Raw genomic sequence first — 16,850 nt, 5'->3', positions numbered from 1 at the left:
GTTAACTCTATCTTTTGATTTTTTTCTGCCGCTTCGGAAGTTCATTATGATTTTCTCTAGTAAAAGCCTGATGTCATAATTCTAAATTTTGTTCATAAGGGACTAATAGGGGGGACAAGTGAGGTGTCCCTCTCCTATTGGATAATGAGTTGGCCATCATTAATGATGGCAAACTCATTATCCAATAGGAGGGGGGCACCTCACTTGTCCCTCTTATTAGTCCCATATTTTGGGTCTATGTAACAAAACTCTTATTCAAAATGCCTCTCATTAGTAGGTTGGTGATCTCTGTGTAAGACTGTAATTATCTGTTTGTAATGTACTTTCCTGTAATTTTCGTTTGGAAGTGAGATGAATAAAACTACAAAACAAATTTATCCACGTGTGGACGCCACCAAATAAATCAGGGGTTAATTAGACATGGGTCCCTCATATCTTCAATAATTCCATAATTGTTCCTAAAACCTAAGTGATTGCTTATTAGTCCCTAAAAGCCAAGGATTATTACAATTTGGTCCCTTAATGACCACAATATTCTCAACCAATGTCTTGTTAATTATTACTTGCAACTTTACACTCTAAAATTTAGCCATTATAAACTTTGAGACCCAAAATTTTGACATTTTATACCCCATAAGTTTTCACCTTTTTTCCCTCTTTGATACCTCAAACTTTTTTGATACTTTGATACTTCAAAGGCTACATATTATTTAACTTACATACCCCATGGACTCCATATTTTAGAACTTTGATACCTCAAAATTTACACATTTTTAAACTTTGATACTCTTTAGGCTATCAAAGTGTACAAAAAATAAAATTTGAGGGTATCGAAGTTAAAAAAAGTATAAACTTTGTCATAACAAAAGTGTAAGAAAAAAAATAAATCTAAAGTACTAAATTTAAAAAAAGATGTAAATTAAAGTAGCAAAAAACATTAGACATTAAAATAAAAAATTGTAAACTTTAGTGTACAAAAGTGTAAATAATTATGTTCTGAAAAAGATGAGATTTAAGAGAGAAATTGTAATTAAAGAGTAATGATCACTGAGGCACCGAATGGCAGGACTTCTTAGGATTTGAGGAACTGAGGAGCAATTATGAGATTAGAGAGACTAATATGAAATTATTGAGGATGTGAGGGATTAATATCGCAATAACCCATAAGTTAATTTTTTTTCCCTCGCCCTTTTCTAACGGCTCCATCCCCCACTGGCTACTCCCCCCTCCCTCGTCATCTCACTACTTAAAATATTCTGCATCTCTCAAAACACTGTTAAAACCCTAAAATTTTATATGTCTCCCTTTTTTCCCCCTTTCAGTTTTCTCACGCATTTATTTGGTGAACTGAAACAAACAAGAAAATAGTTTTTCTTTCTTCAAGCGTTTCGACCTTCTCTCTCTCAAAATTTCAGTTGCTTTTGTTGAAAGGTTGAAGAGATCTCTACTTAAAGTTCTCAGTTTGGCGAAGATCGATCGAGTTGATGTCAGGCCTTGATTTCATTCTCAAAGGTACGCCCTTTTTTCCTCCAATTTTGGTAGAATAAATTGGCATTTTTCTAGAATTTTGAAGCAATGTTTCACAGTGGGATGTTTTTTAGTTGCTTTCCAGTAAACCCAATTGAATTAGTTAAAGAAAGGTTAAGAACTGATCAGGATCCAAATGGAGCCAGTTTTGATTTGAGGAGAGGCTATGGTTAATTTATTATGACGCTAATGCGTACGGCATGACTAAGTCTATACGAAGCATTCTTGTTATAAACTGCTAATTTTGGTTTATTTCGTAAATTCCCCGTGGCAGACCTTGGAGTTTTGTGATTAAATTTTTAATAGTTTTTTTTAATTTTTTGAGATTGAAAACTAAATGCTTAAGATGGGAACTTATATATGTGCAAGTCATGTCACTTTGTTAAACTATTATGCTTTCATAGTTTTCATCAAAGAGCTCCTAATGTTGGTCTGATCGTCCAATCTATTAGTAAGTGCACGATCATTTCCTGTTCTATTGAAGACAGTTCAATTGGGGTCTTTAAATTGGAAGGGGGTGAAATGTCTAGTTACTCAATAGAGTTTTCGAAATAATCTCCTTTGTTATCTGTATTTGATGCATGCCCATTCTTACAAGATCATCTTCATTGATTTTGGTAATCCCATTTCTTTTGCTTAGTTTTCTCAAATTTGTGTCCATTATCTCTTTTCACAATTTCAGTAAGCATTCTAGATGTTTACTTATGCGGTTTGCATTATTGCTCTGGGATATTTAGTTGTTGAATCAGTGTGAAATAAGCTCACTTTCAAGTAGACGAGTGGACTAATTAGAGTTTGATCCAACGCATTACTGTTATTGCGATGCAGCTAACTTTATGTAGTAAAAATTATCACGAAAAGATCTTAGTACTCTAGTTTTTTCTCCTTGGTCAGGGTTCAAGACTTCTGAATGTTTGAATCTCTTGTCTGGTGTAATTTTGTTATCAACAGTAAAGAAAGTTTTGCAGTAGTGATATATAATTGATATGCAATGCAAGGTCTATAATAATAATTAAATTAACTCGAAGTATATTGTAACGCGTCTAGTGTTTTCTTCATCAATCATCATAGATGCCTATTTTGTTTTCATGAGTGAACAAACCTTAGTTGGATAGCCTGTTTCCTCCGTTTCAAAATAGCGAAGATTTGAAAGATTTTACCATCTTGATTGCAAAAGAGGTTTCCTTATGTGATTATACCGCTTGTAAATAGCTCTTTTGCAACTAACCTGCAGCATCTGATGAAATATTTTGTTCTCGTCTTTGTATATATTATTTCTGTTTGTTGCTGCTTCCTATTCATCTAATAATCTGGATTCAAGAGTGAAAAGCTAAGGATTTCAACTCCTTTATTTGCACATGATGTTTAAATGGCATGTTTAATCTTTTTGATAATTTATAATGTTACAGGGAGGTTGGTACTGTAATCATTGAGAGACAGATATTTATGGCTACGATTGCCGACATAGGGCTCTCTGCAGCTATAAATATACTAACAGCCTTCGCTTTCTTCGTGGCATTTGCAATACTAAGACTCCAGCCATTCAATGACAGAGTTTACTTCCCAAAATGGTATCTTAAAGGTGTAAGGAGCAGTCCAACAAGCTCTGGAACAGTAGTGACAAAGTTTATTAATTTAAACTTCAGGTCATATCTGAGATTTCTGGAATGGATGCCAGCTGCCCTCAAAATGCCTGAATCTGAGCTCATTGACCATGCAGGGCTAGATTCTGGTGTTTATTTGAGGATATACTTGATTGGGTATGCCTTTTTCCTTCTACAACCTTAGTCAAATGATATATTACTAACTGATTGGAAGACAATTGAGGTGAAAAAATGTCCGGCTATCATCGGGAATCAAATTGTATCTCCTCATCATGGCCATTTTCTATGTTTGCATATCAACATGTCTCCACCTTAGGTCCAATCAAATTTGTGAATTTTTTCTTCTTTTTGTGAGAATACCATCTCATCCTTTGCTTTCTGCATTTGTCTCTTTCTCTTTACCATCAGTGACAACTGCGAAACTTAAGTTTAACTTCTTATTTCGCAAATGTTTTTTCGTCGTCTATATTATTTTCTTAGCTGCATTCTGTTTACGCGGTTTTTCTTCAGAAAATATACAGCAGTGGATCTTATTCTTAGTTTTCTGTTTCTTTTGCTAATGATGTTTCTGTTCCTTCTCTCAGACTTAAAATATTTGTGCCTATCGCGATAGCGGCATTTGCAGTGCTGGTACCAGTCAATTGGACAAACGACACTCTAGAGAAATCATCAATAGTATATAGTGACATAGACAAGCTTTCCATATCAAACATCAAAATTGGATCCCAGAGGTGAGTTCTAAGAATTCTTAAGTTAACATATGTCCTGCTGATGATTTTTTTATCAGCATATTGCTACTATTTCTTATTGTTTTTTGGAATATTAATTGCTCAAGTTTATGGAAGTTTTATGAATGGAAACTATATATATGGGTTCTAAATAACTTAAGCTATTTTTACACTGACAAATTTGCCTTCTGTTTATATTACTAGTGTCCTCTACAATAAGCTTAACGTGTTCAATTTGGAGTAGCAACTGTAAAGAACCATGTCCTGATTTTTGTGTCATAAGTTAAATTAGATATCTGAAGGGAAAGTCAAATATTCAATGGCCATGATTTCCAACAACAACAGCAACAACAAAAACATCAAAGCCTTTGTCCCGCAATTTTTGGGATCAACCACACAAATCCCTTTCCTCTCCGTTCAGATCTACTGAGGTTCTTTTCATGTTGAATTAACAAGTAGCATATCCTCTTTTTACTCCTCAATCAATCCTTCGCATCTAGTGTATTGATCTCCATAACCAATACTCTCACAGGTCTCCATATGCTTTTATGCTTATCTTATTCAGTCTCACTTATCCTGCATTTTGGTTTAATTTGTTAGCTTGTTAGCTTGATTCAAAAAAAATTATTGATCTGCTCATTTTCTTTGCAGGTTTTGGGCTCATATACTGATGGCATATGCCTTTTCATTTTGGACTTGCCGTGTTCTACTTAAAGAGTATGAGATAGTTGCATCAATGAGATTGCATTTTCTTGCTACAGAAAAACGCCGTCCAGATCAGTTTACTGTATGCTCTCAGATTGATACTTTCAAAAAGAATTTACCCGCTTACTCTTTTGTTGCTGCGGATAGGGTTTATCATTCGAGCACCTCTGAATTCTAAGTTGCAATTTCTTTACATGGAGGATACTTCTCTTCTCACATGCTATTCAGTTTGCAACTCTTTGTATTTTTTCTTATTAACATTTCTCTATCAAAATCTCAGATATTTTTATAAAGATTTCACCTTCTTATGCATTTGTTTGTGCTACAGTGAATATGGATTATAATCTTAGCTTTTCCGAATTCTCACTTGCAGTCTTGTTCTCTGTAATTTTAAGTTCACGTTTCACTTGTAATTTACATGGAGGGCACTTCTCACGTGCTATTCATCTTCATATTTTTCTTTTTCTTTGTACGTGTTCTTTTCTTGTTCTTGTTCTTTTTTTTAAAGGTTGGGCTGGGGATTGGGGTGTTAAGGTCTAAAATGCTGGCGTCCATGAGATCACATTTATCTACCATAATAATATCAATATCCTGGGAAATAGTTTCTACTGGCAGCAATAGTTTATTAGTTGCACAAGTGATGCAACTAGGGGTAGCAACGGAGCTCCATTATCTGATAACTGATCTAATTCTGATCTGAATAATTGGATTCTGATCCTGAAAGTTATCCCCAAATGTAGGAATTCAGATCTGATAGTTATGAAACTTAGATCATCTAGTAGATGAAATCTCTAAGAGGGCATTTGATAAACATTAAATGTGGTTCCTGTTTGGCTAGTAAGTTTTCAAATTCCTAAGAGGTAAATCCTATGAATCGCAAGGTGTGAGTCCCTAGTTCCTAAGACCACCGTCACGGAAGCATATTATGGTTTGAGTGGTTCTAAGACATCCATCATATGTTACCTACTGCCCTTTATTAAACGCCAATTCAGTTTTGCATCCACGATGATGAATTGTCCTAAAAACCTGAAAGAGCATAATAGTTTTCCGTCCAAATGTAGTTTACTATGTTATATCAAGTGAATAGTATGTATTTTCCAGTGGGAGGACCCTCCATGTATTTACGATGATGAATTGTCCTAAAAAAACTTTTTAAGTTTTTTTCTAGGCACTATTCTATGTATCTACTACTTCAAAAGCACATCTATATGAATGCATTCTTACAAGTATGTCCCCACACCCACCCACCCACCCACACACACACACACTCAGTATGCATCTGATTCAACTGTTGAATTGCTGTTAGCTTTGAATGCCTACTGTGCACAAAACTGTAAAAATGAGCTGGTTTTTGCTAATACCAACTATCATTATGGTTTTACTTTTCAGTCAATTCCATTTTTTTTTTCATTGCAGGTGATTGTAAGAAACGTACCACCAGATCCAGATGAATCTATTAGCGAGCTTGTTGAGCACTTTTTCCTTGTCAATCATCGGGACAACTACCTAACACATCAGGTTGGTTCTTCAATTACATGATACAAGTTTAGCTAACAACAATTTAGGTTCAGAAAGGATATATTTTTTAACTTTGTATTCCATAGTCAAGCCTATGCTGACTAAAGACATCTGCTAATACAGATTTCATTACAATGCACAATGATATCTCACTGTTTACTGGCTGTTATGTGAATACAAGACTTTTGTGGTCTATAATACTTTGTGTTGAAATCTTTCTTAAAAGATCTGTCGTCATTGTTAATTTGCAGTTTGAATCTTGTTGATGTCTGACTTCCTAATCATAGGGATCCAGCTATATCCCTGTCCATTAAGGGAGCTTATGTATATAGTAGCGAGAAACCCCTTTCTTGTTCTATTACAAATACTGCAAGTCTTTTCATGTTTTGGGTATGGATATCAATTGCTTATAGTCTTTGAATGTGCCGGCTAATAACCTAATACCATGTTAGGGTTAGCATCCTATGGTTTGATTGAATTTTATCATAGGTAAAGCCTTGACATGGCTTTGAAGTAAGACTGTCACTCTTAGCAAGAGTTGTTGGGAAGCTTTGTTGACCTCTCTCTATCATCTTCGCTAGGACAGATACAGGACTATGATCTTTCCTTTCTTTTGACCTTTCTCAATCACCTTCACCAGGACTAGTCAAGTCTTAGATAAACAACATAATTTTTTTGCGCTTTATTTTTCCTTCAATTGAACATCTTTTTCATTTTTCCTGTGCAGGATCCTGGTAAGGTTGTTTATTTTCTTGTAATCTTATACATGAGAGAAAAAGGAGATAGAAATAAACTGGAGTGGGTAAAGGAAAGGAGATAAATACTATTCCATAATAACATCGTTCTGTTTGCTTTGGATATAATCTCTGATGTATACTTCTAAATTAATAAGTGCAATACTGTAACCCGTGGGAGTGGATTTTTATTATGTTCTAAAATTTTAGTAGCGCGTGCAATTCTCATCTGCCGAAGGAAGCTTCATGTGTCCCACCATTCTGTCAATACCTGTACTTTTGCAGTTTAAGGGTATCAGCCAAAAATTTTTTCCCTCATACTTTGTCTAATATCTTTTCACAAAATAAATTTTATTTTAACCTTTGCAGTTGTGGCTGATATAATAATAAATTTCAAGAATTTACAACATTTTATATTTCTTATATTCCCATGATTTTCATTTATGCTTGATTAATATAGTATAACTTTGTACGTGGTATGCTTTAGGCCTTTGTTTCTAAGTAATGATGTCTTGTAGGTTGTATATGACACAAACAAACTTGCTAAGCTTGTCAATGAGAAGAAACAGATGCAAAATTGGCTGGACTACTATCAACTAAAGTATGAAAGAAATCCATTGAAAAGGCCAAGTGGAAAGGTTAATTGTGGAGACGGCTTCAACATTTTATTTGACAAGCATGAGAAAAAATATTATATTAATTTTTGACTTGGGAAATTTATGCTGACGAGAATTTACCTTTTCTTTTCATCAGACTGGTTTTCTAGGGCTGTTTGGAAAGAAAGTAGATGCAATTGACTTTTACATGTCAGAGATTGAAAAGTTATCTAAAAAAGTAAGTTTTTTAAGTATACAATTCCTCTTGATCTACGGTTATATTTTTGCAATTTGCATAATTTTATTTGTGAATAATCACGGTACTCATACTCCATACCTGCAGAGAAACTACTGCCCAGTGATTATGAATCTTGTTTTCCCTGAAATTTGACCATTTTGGAGGAGATGGGGTTGTGAAGTACACTTCATAATAATTATATGATTAAGAGGACAATGAGAAATTAGCTTTCTAACTAGTCTTTGGTTTTCCTGCTTCCAATTATCTTCGGGTTCCTTTGTGTTCATTCCCTTAACAAATTCCCTTTTACTTTCCTAATGTAATACTTTCTCATTTGCTCTATTCAAATCAGCATGCAAGACTTAAAATTCTAATTCTATATTTGTGTTGATATATTTCCAAATGCTCTATGGTCAATGTTCAGGAGGCAGCAGAATGTGAAAGAATTAAGAACACCCCAAAGTCTATTATGCCAGCAGCATTTGTTTCATTTCGGACACGATGGGGGGCAGCAATCTGTGCTCAGACACAACAAACAAGAGATCCAACAATGTGGTTGACTGATAGGGCTCCAGAGCCACGAGATATATATTGGAACAACCTGGCAATTCCATTTGTTTCTCTCACAGTTAGAAGGTTGATTGTAGCTGTGGCATTCTTCTTTCTCACCTTCTTCTTCATGATTCCAATATTGTTTGTACAGTCACTTGCCAATATTGAAGGGATTGAGAAGGCTCTTCCATTTCTAAAGAAAGTATTAGAAGTGTAAGCACACTGGGCTTTATGAGCTTACTTAATTTTCTTCTATTTCTTCCTTAATTTTAAATGTTCCAGTTAATTCTGTAGATTTTCCTAGTTTGTAGGTATATTTACTTTTCTAACTGCTTTTTCCTACTTTGTAGGTATATTTACTTCTCTATTATTCTTCTAGTTGCTTTGTTAAAAGTTGGTGCGTTATATTGTCTAATTCTGTGATTTCCCCAATTGTATACCTGAATATCCATGCTTGTAAATAATTCACTTTAATGAGATCCACTAACCTTTTCCACGATCTGAAAATTTAAATAGTTCTCATTTTATTTATTTTAATGAATCAAGCTGGAGAATTGAATCTTACTTCAGCAAACACATTAACTTAAAAACAGACGCGCGCGCACTTTTGAACTTGGCTATTTCGAAAGGATGTATAGCTAAATGTTGGGAATTTAACGCCTAAATCCCCTAATGCAACGGAAACGCGGTATAGAGAACAGTACACCAAGATTTACGAGGTTCGGCAACTGCCTACGTCCTCGGGAGCCACACAGTAAATTTCTTATTAATCCAACAAGAAATTACAATTTTAGGAGCAGATCCCTAAACTAGGATTTCTCAAATAAACACTGTAGCTACAGTGTTAATAATAACAGGGTATGAACCCTTTCAATACCCATTTGAGAATAAATACCCCACAATCAAACTCCTCTTTAATTCTCTCTCTCTCTCTCTCTTAAATCCCCTCAAACACTGTTCAAAGCTGGGATTAATCAGAAAATCGCTGCTGCGATTTGGGGAAAACGCTGCTGCGTTTTAGGGCAGTTCGCCGCCGCCGCTAGAGAGAGATAGGAAGAGGAGGAGGGGAAGAATCAGCATCTTCGAAACCCTAGGTGAGGGGGTTTATATAAGCGGAGATGAGGAGCTGGCGACAGCCTGTCGCCAGCAAATAACCCAGACGCAAAGGTCGGGTTCGCCAAAGAACGCAGAGTTCAGGGGGCAGGCGAACGCAGAGCTCGCCATCGACGCAGAGCTCGCCATCGACGCAGAGCTCGCCATCGACGCAGAGCTCGCCATCGACGCAGAGCTCGCCATCGACGCAGAGCTCGCCCTGGGCTACGCCGCCTGTGACAACCGGAGCTCGCCTGCGACCATCGAACTCGTCGGAGCTCGTCGGAGCTCCTCGTCGCCGGCGGAGGTTTGTTTCCACCCCCAATTCCTGCCTTGATCACTTATATGCACATAAGCTACACAACTGAAAACTTTGAGATGTGAGAGAGTTACCTCCTTTCCGCATCATACCTCTTCTGGTATTCTGTGCTCCAATGGAACCGATGGACCTCGGTTGATCAAGTAAGCTGCTGTGTTGACTGCTTCTGCCCAGAACTGCTTCGGTAGACCTGACTGCATCCGAATGCTTCTGGCTCTCTCTGTCAACGTTCGGTTCATCCGCTCAGCTACACCATTTTACTGAGGCGTGCCGGGCACGGTTCTCTCCATTCTGATCCCGTGCTCATGAACTTCTTGAATCTGGTGTCTTCATACTCACCACCATTGTCTGTTCTGAGTTTCTTTACCCTCAAATCGGTCTCATTCTCGACCATGGCTTTCCATCTTCTGAAAGCCTCAAACACTTCTGACTTTTTCTTCAGAAAGTAGACCCATACTTTCCGAGAGTGATCATCAATAAAAGTCACGAAGTAGTGTTTCCCACCAATCGACGCGGTGGTTGTTGGTCCCAAAACATCCGAGTGAACGAGCTCTAGCTTCTCCTTCCTGGGGGTTCTGCCACTTGTCTGAAAGCTAACTCTCTTCTGCTTTCCAAGTAGGCATTCTTCACACATATCAATCTCTACTGATTGTAAACCTGGGAGTTTTTTCTTTGTGTGCATAACCTTCATCCCCTTTTCACTCATATGACCGAGTCTCTGGTGCCACAGCTTTGAAGTCTCATTACCTACCACAACTGAGATCGAACAACGTGCACCCGCTGTCATATACAGGGTACCAGTCTTTCTGCCTCGGGCAATCGTCATTGCGCCCTTCGAAATCCTCCAGTCATCTCCATGGAAGGTTGTGGTGTATCCTTCGCCAGCCAACTGGCCTACGGATATTAAATTCTTTCTCAGGTCGGGAATATGCCTGACATCCTTCAGCTCCCATACTGACCCGTTCAACTTAATTTTCACCACGCCTTTGCCCACTATAGCACACGGTTGATCATCACCAAGATATACGTATCCAAGTTTTCCGGGGGTATACTTCTCGAAGAATTCTTTCTGAGAAGTAGCGTGGAACGACGCTCCTGAATCTAACACCCAAGATTCCTCCTTGCTCTCCAAAGAGCATATCAATGCGTCGTCTCCTCCTGAAGTGGATGTGACATTCACCTCTGCCTTTGCCTCCTTCTCTTTCTGTGCACTCTTGCACTGATTCTTGTAATGCCCGGTCTTTCCACAATTCCAACACTCGATAGCCTTCGAGCTGTTGCTTGGATTCCTTGATTTGGACCTCCTGTCCTTTGATCTACCTCTGAAGTTTGATTTTCCTCGTCCGTTTCTGGTTGAATTTCTACCTCTTGACTCTGTATGCAATACTGAAGAGGTTGTAGCTTCACCCGTTTCTCTCCGTCGGATCTCCTCACTGAGAACCAAATCACGAACGTCGCCGAACTTCAACTTTTTCTTTCCCGACGAGCTACTCACTGTCGTGACTGTAGCGTTCCAACTCTCTGGTAAAATTTCTCAAGTCTTATTTTCCCTTCATCTGCGGCCATGGCTCCCACTTGAATCTGACTTCCTCTAGATCGTTTCACGCTCTGATACCAGTTGTTGGGAATTTAACGCCTAAATCCCCTAATGCAACGGAAACGCGGTATAGAGAACAGTACACCAAGATTTACGAGGTTCGGCAACTGCCTACGTCCTCGGGAGCCACACAGTAAATTTCTTATTAATCCAACAAGAAATTACAATTTTAGGAGCAGATCCCTAAACTGGGATTTCTCAAATAAACACTGTAGCTACAGTGTTAATAATAACAGGGTATGAACCCTTTCAATACCCACTTGAGAATAAAACCCCACAATCAAACTCCTCTTTAATTCTCTCTCTCTCTCTTAAATCCCCTCAAACACTGTTCAAAGCTGGGATTAATCAGAAAATCGCTGCTGCGATTTGGGGAAAACGCTGCTGCGTTTTAGGGCAGTTCGCCGCCGCCGCTAGAGAGAAAGAATCGGAGGGGAGGGGGAAGAATCAGCAACCCAAAACCCTAAGCTGGGGGTTTCTTTTATAGGCGGATGAGGAGGAGGAGCTGGCGACAGCCTGTCGCCAGCGTTCGCTTCGACGCCAAACTCGAGCGAACGCAGAGGTCGCTTCGACGCCAGCTTCGCACGAACGCAGAGTTCGGACCCCCCCCAAAAACGCAGAGCTCGCCATTGCTGTGACGCAGAGTTCGAGGGAAAGGCGAACGCACAGCTCGAGCTCTCGCCTGCGACCGTCGAAACTCGCCTGGGCTACGCCGCCTGTGACAACCGGAGCTCGCCTGCGACCATCGAACTCGTCGGAGCTCGTCGGAGCTCCTCGTCGCCGGCGGAGGTTTGTTTCCACCCCCAATTCCTAACAATCTCCATCGCTGTGACGCAGAGTTCGGGGGGAAGGCGAACGCACAGCTCGAGCTCTCGCCTGCGACCGTCGAAACTCGCCTGGGCTACGCCGCCTGTGACAACCGGAGCTCGCCTGCGACCATCGAACTCGTCGGAGCTCGTCGGAGCTCCTCGTCGCCGGCGGAGGTTTGTTTCCACCCCCAATTCTAACACTAAACTCCTCATTCAAATTCAATGTTAGGTGCCTAATATTCCTTGTATTTTATTATGAAGCTTGCACTATTTATACACGAGCCCAAATGTTCATGGAGTGTAATCCAACGGATACTGGTAGACAAATTGCTTTCCATCCACCATTTTCTTCTCATGTTCCAAAGTATAATTCATGCGTTATCAATCAACCCAAACAATTCTATTTGTCATATAAGCTTATTGTTTGACTTTTTAGGCTTATGAATATTTCCCATTTTTTCCACTTAAAATTATAAGAAACTATGCTTCAGAGAATCACTTGTTGATTTTGATCTTGTTTATGTGCCTATGCAGATAACTGGATATAATAAATTGTTCAGTAGCATTCAAATTTAATAGCAGTAATTTGATTTACATGCAGGCCAGTCATCAAGTCCTTCATCCAAGGTTTTCTTCCTGGCATTGCTTTGAAGATTTTTCTTGTCTTCTTGCCTACAATATTGATGCTCATGTCAAAGTTCGAAGGGTTCATCTCCTTATCAGCTCTTGAGAGAAGAGCTGCAGGGAAATATTACATTTTCATACTTGTTAACGTTTTCCTGGGGAGCATAATAACTGGAGCTGCTTTTGAACAACTAAACACCTTTATTCACCAATCGGCAACTGAGTATGCTCTTGCACCTTCTCATTTCATATTTTATTGATTATCCACTAGTTTACATAATTAATTTTCTTTATGCCTCTTAAAACATGAGAGTTTGTATAAGTTTCTGGCGTAAGATTTTCCTTCTCATATGAGATGAATACTGTTAGTCAATTTCCAAGTATAGGTTTTTCTTTGGCTAGATGGCACTTGAATACCATAAAATTTGCCCAACCTAGCATTTAAATACCATAACTTGTATTTGGTGGCAAAAAAAATACCACAAGATGTCTCCATTAGAATCCTTGTAACGATGTTAATTTTTTATCGTTTGGTCAAAAATGCCCTTGCACCTATTTAGTACCCCCTAATTGTAAAAAAACCCAAATCACTCATATTTTTACATTACTCCACAAAGAATGGTTGCCTTAGAGCTTTGATTTTGGATTTCGCCCAAATTGGGAGATCAAAACTTTATTTGGGATCTTGGTGAAGGGGTTTCGTGTTCAAATTTAGAGATTTGCAGTGGAACTAACCTAGATTTTTTTTGCACTTTGAGGTATTGTTAGCTAAAAACTTGATCTTTACCTTGATTTTGAAATCTGGGTTGTGCTTGGCAAATGCCAATTAAAAACTTGATGAACTTGAATGCCTTGAGCTTGGTTTCATGGCTTCTGCAATGATTTTAGAACAAGAGAGTGAATTTGGGAGTTAGGTTTAGATTTGAATGATAAAATTTTAAAGAGGGAGAGGATAGGTACAAACTGTAATTAGCGCAATTAATGAGGTTAAAAGTCATTCAATTGGGCATGTGAGAGTCACATGGGAATATTCTTTGTAATATTCCCATGTGCAACTAACAGATGGTAGTAACGTGCCAACTTTACGAAACTTGTGGTATTTTTTTGCTGCCAAATATAAGTTGTGGTATTTAAGTGCTAGTCCGGCCAAACTTCGTGGTATTTAAGTGCCATTTAGCCCTTTTCTTTTGCTTGTTTTGAGCAATAAATTGGATCGGAATATCTTTTAGCCTTGTGTTCTTTGCAGAATACCAAGAACTGTAGGCACTGCAATTCCTATGAAAGCAACTTTTTTTATAACCTATATCATGCTTGATGGTTGGGCTGGAATTGCTGGGGAGATTTTAAGGTTGAAACCTTTGATAGTCTATCACTTGAAGAATTTTTTCTTGGTGAAGACTGAAAAAGATAGGGATGAGGCAATGGATCCAGGAAGCATTGGGTTTGATTCAAATGAACCTCAAATACAACTATATTTCCTACTCGGTCTTGTCTATGCTGTGGTCACACCCTTCTTACTTCCCTTTGTAATTGTATTCTTTGGCCTGGCATATGTTGTATATCGCCATCAGGTAATTCAAAATACTTGCACATACCTTAACCAAGTCCTGTTAATTATCCTGTTGCTGTATTATAAGGTTTACTTGGAGTCTACTTATAGTACTGAAACTAAATATTTCTTGTTTCTTATTTCCAATCATGATTTAGATCATAAACGTCTACAATCAAGAATATGAGAGCGCAGCAGCATTCTGGCCAGCCGTACATGGACGAATAATCACTGCATTAGTTATAGCACAGTTGCTGTTGTTTGGGTTGCTAAGTACAAAAGCAGCTGCTCAGTCAACACCTTTCCTCGTCGTTCTAATCGCTCTTCCAGTTTTTACCTTTTCCTTTCATAGGTATTGCAAAAACCGCTATGAACCTGCATTTGTGAAATGTCCATTACAGGTAAGTGTGAAGCGTAATATTCTTATTGCCTATCATTTATATGAAAAACTTTTTTTCGACTGTTTTTAAGTGATGATATCTCTCAAGATCCTTTCTGCTATATCGTCCTTTTTATGGTCAAAGACTTTGGGGAAGCAGATGTTGCAGGCTGACTCTACTTAAATTGTTATGTTCTCTTCCTAATTTCAAAATTTGGGATATGTTTGCATCAATTTTCCTCTCTTTGCTTCTGAAAATATTCAAGATTTTTTTACTGTTTATGTCACGTCTGATTTTACCCTTTAAAATATGCTCCAATTGTTAATTATTCAGTTTTCATTTCTCTACTTAAGAGGCATACTAGAGTACTATGACAGTGCAACAGAGTGTATTTTTCTTACGTTTAAGGTAAGCATCACATAAATGTCATAGAATAATTGTAGACATATATGATTAACATGTTAGAAGATGGTAGCGGGAGCACTCTTAACATCTGAGACTAAACGATGAATTCATTTTGCCAATAATACATACAAACTTACAAGCTCGTAGTTGGATATTTTGTCATGCTATCCACTCAAAACGCAATTCCCCTCAATCTTACCCCCCTGTTTAGTGCTTAAAGATTTATTTTGATACATGATCCACTGCTATCTGCAAAAACTTATAATCCATATTACTCGTTAAAATTTCACTATGAAGAATTTCTTTGCTTAAGCTGTATTTGCACTTGACATCCATACAGCACTGTAACGTTTCTGAAAATGTATTCTCAAATATCAGTATATACTATAAGAGGAAAATGGCCTTATTATGATGCTTCAAGTGTATTAAGAAGGATATAGTAATAATTAAGTTAGAGGTTGTAGATGACATGGAATGAAAACGGATGGAAGAATGTGATTCATTTTGCAGATATCTAAACTCTGCGGATGTACTAAAACGCTCAATGCTGATGCGCTTTGCAGTATAATGTACTGTATCTCCAAGTTGCACGTGTCATGGATTTTCTTTTGTTATTTTGCCTGTTAAATTGTAGGAAGCGATGATGGCAGACACGCTGGAACAAGCCAGAGAGCCAAATTTTGACTTGAAAGGTTATCTCTTGAATGCGTATATCCACCCAATGTTCAAAGCTGGAGAAGACGACGACACTTTTTCTATTGATGATGACCGAGAGTTTGATACTGTACTTGTACCTACCAAGCGACAATCTCGAAAGAACACACCAGTACCTAGTAAACATAATGGCTCTTCTTCGCCTTCCCTCAACGATACTATTCAAGAACATCAGTTTTTTATGAATTGAGAACTCGAGGTTGTACATTAGAGGGATGTATTTGTGTAAATTTATATTTCTTGCAGAAGTCAAGGCTGTTGCAGTAGTTGGTGTATGCTCACACGTTGACCAGTTCAGTTTTCGATGAGTGTGTAGACTGTAGAGGTATTTATCGTCTTCTGTAATGTCCTTTTGTTCAATGCCCATGTCTAAAACTTAGGCTGTCGAAGAAATGCTTTGAAGATTGAAGTGAAGAGCCCGAGCTCAGTTGTCATTCAATTGTGCAGCTGAAGTTTCTCATTTGGTCTTCATTTTACTACAACGTGTGAATGAGAAACTTTGGCAACATTTGTTGCAGCCAAATTTTCTACAACAAATGATGAAGCTTTTTTTTCTACAAAATGGAAACCTGAATACAAATCTTAAACTACCTAGTCGAAAACCAAACATTGGAAATTTCATTTTGTAGAAAAATTATAACACTTTATATCGGAACTTGCAAGTGTATCAGTAAAAATTTAATAATTGATGTCACTGTAGGCATCGAAAATTGCCTATAGGTCTCCACAAACGGTTCAGTGTTAATGAGCGACGATGAACGTCACTATCCGATCCACATGAGTCTAATCGACGTCGACGAACGACTGAAGTGAATCGACGAGCCACGTGAGTTTATAGGATTTCGGAACAACCAACACCCGGACCAATCGGGAACCCGGCACTGTTCACAAAAAGGACAACGCCCCTCGCGCCTCGACCACTCTACAGATAATCCAATCACCAGAACGGATCGAACTCTTCGTCACGCATCCAACGCACCCGGAATCACTCAAATCCAAGTCCGGACGAAGAATCTACAGGGAAACAAACAAAATACACCTAAACGGAGTCCCGGCCAGTCGAAATACCCCGGGGTGTCTAGGAAAAGCCTAGACACCCCTAGGTGTCTCGGCCATGGCCGAGACCACCCCTAGGTGTCTCGGCCATGGCCGAGACACC

The 16,850-nt window shown here is 38.3% G+C and overlaps 1 protein-coding gene across 3 annotated transcripts; it reads left to right on the top strand.

The window, feature by feature from the left end:
- LOC109847575 (CSC1-like protein At3g21620) lies at positions 1,237-16,013 on the top strand. Of its 3 annotated transcripts, none has more exons than XM_020416809.1 (12): positions 1,237-1,512; positions 2,937-3,287; positions 3,716-3,862; positions 4,511-4,646; positions 5,981-6,082; positions 7,335-7,454; positions 7,570-7,650; positions 8,075-8,415; positions 12,621-12,866; positions 13,890-14,214; positions 14,351-14,593; positions 15,612-16,013. In XM_020416809.1, the coding sequence occupies exons 2-12, from the start codon at positions 2,974-2,976 to the stop codon at positions 15,879-15,881; spliced, it is 2,325 nt and encodes a 774-aa protein (XP_020272398.1). In that variant the 5' UTR covers positions 1,237-1,512; positions 2,937-2,973; the 3' UTR covers positions 15,882-16,013. The 3 variants fall into 3 exon arrangements, with proteins under 3 accessions (XP_020272398.1, XP_020272404.1, XP_020272411.1); XM_020416815.1 differs by having other exon boundaries at positions 14,351-14,544; positions 15,612-15,748; XM_020416822.1 differs by lacking the exon at positions 2,937-3,287.

Source organism: Asparagus officinalis, chromosome 1, assembly GCF_001876935.1.
Source record: "Asparagus officinalis chromosome 1, Aspof.V1, whole genome shotgun sequence".
NCBI classification, from domain to species: Eukaryota; Viridiplantae; Streptophyta; class Magnoliopsida; order Asparagales; family Asparagaceae; genus Asparagus; species Asparagus officinalis.
This window is presented reverse-complemented; position numbering and strand designations above follow the sequence as displayed.